Consider the following 3,844-nt stretch of genomic DNA (forward strand, 5'->3'; position numbering starts at 1 on the left):
GGTGGGAAAGCGGCGGCTGGAGTTGCGGCAGGTGCGGCTTCTCGTGGCGCGAAGCCGGCGCGCTTGGGAGAGCTGCCGCTGGGAGCGCTGCAGGCGAGCGTCGTGCAGCACCTGCTGAGCCGGACGCTGCTGCTAGCTGCGACCGAGGAGGCCGCGGGAGGCAGCGGTGGTCCAGGGGGTGCCGGGGGTGGAGGCAGCGCGGGCGGCGCCCGCACTGCGCTGAGCGACGCCGAACTGGGTCGCTGGGCCGAACTGTTGTCTCCACTGGACGAGTCCCGCGCCAGCATCACCTCAGTCACTAGCTTCTCCCCGGATGACGTGGCTTCCCCGCAGGGTGACTGGACCGTGGTAGAGGTGGAGACCTTCCACTGAGCCCCACCCTGTCCCCGCCCGCCCACTCCACCCCTGCCTTAGGATTTGCCCCTCAGGTTACACTTCAAAGGTCTTAGATCTCCTCCTCCCTTCCTCCAGGAGCCCGGCTTCCCGTGAATTGGTCTCAGTCCCTTTAGAGCCCTAGAATTTTGGTCCAGGCTTGTGACCCATTGGAGAAGGCAATGGCACCCCACTCCAGTACTCTTGCCTGGAAAATCCCATGGACGGAGGAGCCTGGTAGGCTGCAGTCCATGGGGTTGCTAAGAGTCAGACACGACTGAGCGACTTGACTTCACTCTTGCGACCCAACCACACCTTTGGCCAAGGTCCTCCCCTTGAACCCCTCGCCTTTGGCCTAGAACGCGCTCCTGCACCCCTCGAGCCCCGTACCTTCCTCGGCCTAGGCTCTTCCCGGTGTCCAGTGTATTGTCTACCACGCAGCCCGAGTTTGCAATAAAGCAGAGACCGAGGCCTGTTTACTTTCCTCTTTGCGGTCGAGGGCTGGGGGCCTCCTGGGCGCATCCAACCGCAGGGTGGCGCGAGGGGCCAGGCGGGCCTTGGGGCTGTGCACAGCAGGTTGTAGCTCTGGTTGAAGGCTTTCCCCAAAGTTCCTCCACTGAGGGTAGGGGCGTACAAGGAGGGGCTGGTGGGATCAGGAAATGCTGAGAGTCCCGTGGTCCAGCGCCGCGCACCCACCAGCGTGCATTAATGTAGGCATTCTTATGCCCAACTTTTCATGGAAATATCAAGTGCAGGAGGGGCCCAGGTGGGACTGTGCGACCAAGTGAATGAACGAGGTGTGCCCGGTGTGGCCAGTTGACTAAGCTCTTCCCATACTCTGCCACAGGAGTAGGCACTCCTTGGGGGGTCAGGGAAGACACTTGGGGAGGGATTGCTTGAATCTCAGGAGAGGGCGCAAGCCACTTCCTGAGGTTCTTCCTCACAGTGTGCACCCCTTTACTTTCCACGCCCTGGGGTGTTGGAGACAGGGGAGGCCTGAGACTGATGGCCATCTCGGGTCCCTCCAGGGCCTCCCAAGAGGGCACACTGCCCTCTGCTTACCAAGGAGGCTGCAGTGCAAAAGGCAGGCCCGCAGCTGAGCCCTGGGCTTGGGAAGGGGAGTCACTGCCTCCTGGGTGGACCGCACTGAGCAGCACAGGGAAGGAGCAGCCTCTCCAAGGCTGGTGGGAGATCTGGGCATGCTTCCATTGCCCACTCCTCTCCAGGAGCCCTCACCATGCCCCTCTGGGCCTGCTTCCCAGCCATGGGCCTCGCCTTTCATCTCAACTTAGGGTGTCCCCCCAAGCCCTCTAGCCGGGCATCCTTGCCTGTGCACCAGTGTCGAGGGTCCTCGCCAGAGCCAACTACTGCCTTTGCTTATCTCCCCGAGTCAGAATTCCTTGCCCTTCCTCCCAGAGTCCAGTCATCCTGACTCTAGCTCCTTTAAGCCACAGCCCAGGCCCTCTTTCTTCCCAAGTACCCGTGCAGGAAATGGATCCCCTAGGCCTTTCCTCCCCAAGAGTGTCCTGCTTTACACCCAAAATGATGGCGGCCCGAGGGGAACCACAATCCTCAGGACAGGTAGATGGACAGAGAAGGACCCCCTGTGGGGCTATTTCTCTGTCTATAGACCCAGTCCCTGAAGCTGGGTTCCTGCTGGTCCCCACTCCAGAAGCAACTGCCTCCCAACCTAGGATCTGAAGAGAAATTGGCCCAGTCTTGATGGGATACTGTCACCTCCATCCCTGGGAGCCAATCAGTTAAGGTGACAAACTACAGAGCTTCCTTTTCTAAGCTGGGCCCTGGTGAGGACCCGGGTGTCCTTGTTTCCAGATGCTGAGACAAGCCCGAGGGTAGGGGCTGACTCGTGACATGTTGGGTAGCTGAGACCCCAAGGCCAGCCCTCGAGAAGGAGCAGGGCAGAGCCCCAGTTCTCCCAACTTCCTGCCCCATCCTGGGAGCTAACCGGGTAGAGTTACTTGGTGGGAGCAGGAGAGGCAGGCAGCAACGGTCAAGGTCTCAGTGTTCAAACTGTGTGGTGGGGATGATGATGGGTCCACAGGAGCTGTGGTGTGAGAAGGGCTCAGCTGTCCCGGTGCATGACAGGTGTCCTGCTCGCTGCTCCGCAGGTATCATGCAGCAGAGCAGGGCACACTTTGTGGGTCCACACCGGGCGTAGAGGTCAGGGCCAGGCTGGTATCTGGCTGGACCCAGTTAAATGTCTCCCCCAGGAAGCCTTCTTTGCCATCCCTGGATCTGACTCCCTGTGCTAGCTGGGACTACGCCTCAGCTCTGTGGGCAATCCTACAAAAGACCTGCCTTTCTGGGTCTTCTTTCCCCAGGGCAGTCCCCACTGCCTGGCTCAGTTTTGTCTCTGTGCTGACCCCCAAGACTGTAGTCCCTCTGATGGTGCCCCTCTCACCTAAGCCCTCCATGGCTCCCCAGTACCCTCAGTCCAAAGTGCAAAGTCTTTCTTCTCCTGACTTGAAAACCCCCTTCCCAGTCTGGCCATGCCCACTTTCTCCTGTTCCTTCTTCACAGATCTCACATGTCTCCTGCTGATCCCTCCACATCTCACCCTTATGCTTCTGCCCTTGGAGATGCACTCCCCCCACCCCCACCTCCTCCAAGAAACCTTCCCTGATCTCCCTACACATTCATCTAGGCACTCACCATTCTTAGCGCAGACTTATCCCTCACCGCGCCCCCCACAGTGTCTGTCTCCTCCACTGCACTTGGGACCCCTCAGAACCAGACTCAGAGCAGAAAACCCTAAAGGCCTCAGGAAGTACATGCCGAATGGAGGAAACTAGATCCTGAATCCTCCTGAGGCCCCAAGCCCAAGCCCCTTCATTCTTCATGACTCTCAAGGGAGGCCCTGGCTGAATTGCCCTGGTGGAAAATCATGGCCCACTCTCCCCATGTCCAGAGCCATCCTCCTGAAAATGCCTGCTCTAAGGGTGCATCTGACCTGTTCCTCCAATACCAACCTATCTCTTCCTACCCCCACACTTAATGTTCACATGCACGGTGTGAACTTTGCTCTTCCACTCTGCACCCCGTCCTGGGCAGCCTCTTTGGGCCCCTGCTGGCCTGCTGTGACCTGTGCCTCTGGTTCTCTTAGACAGTGGGAGGCTCCCAAGGGCATAGACAGCCTCCTCCCTTCCCCGCTGCTTCACAAGGGGCCAGGGACCCCCAGGCCTGCCCCGCTCAGCGCCCCTTGTCGTGACTGTGTAAATACACTTTATTTTCCATCTTTCCCGCCTGGGCGACATGTGGAGTGTGAACAGGCAGTGTGCAAAATGGTGGTGGGCAGTGCGGGGGGCATGTGGGTGAGCCCCTGGGATGCCCACCCTGGTCCCCAGGCTTTGTAACACTGAGTGGGCGACCAGGAAGGGGGGACTGAGCATGGATCCCCACCCCAGGAAGCGCCAGGGGGACTGTTTGTGATGCTGTTCTAGGCTCCAGGAGC

General features: G+C 59.7%; 1 protein-coding gene across 1 annotated transcript in view; it reads left to right on the plus strand.

Annotated features, from left to right (window-relative positions):
- Positions 1-844, plus strand: part of PRR36 (proline rich 36) — a 4,638-nt gene extending 3,794 nt beyond the window's left edge. Inside the window, 1 exon segment of the mRNA XM_010828280.1 lies at positions 1-844. This exon segment is cut by the window's left edge and continues 1 nt beyond it. Coding sequence (XP_010826582.1) covers positions 1-372 — 372 coding nt within the window. The 3' untranslated portion in view covers positions 373-844.
- Positions 845-3,844: the final 3,000 nt, after the last annotated feature.

This window comes from Bison bison, unplaced genomic scaffold (genome assembly GCF_000754665.1).
Source record: "Bison bison bison isolate TAMUID 2011002044 unplaced genomic scaffold, Bison_UMD1.0 scf7180017864492, whole genome shotgun sequence".
Classification (NCBI taxonomy): Eukaryota; Metazoa; Chordata; class Mammalia; order Artiodactyla; family Bovidae; genus Bison; species Bison bison.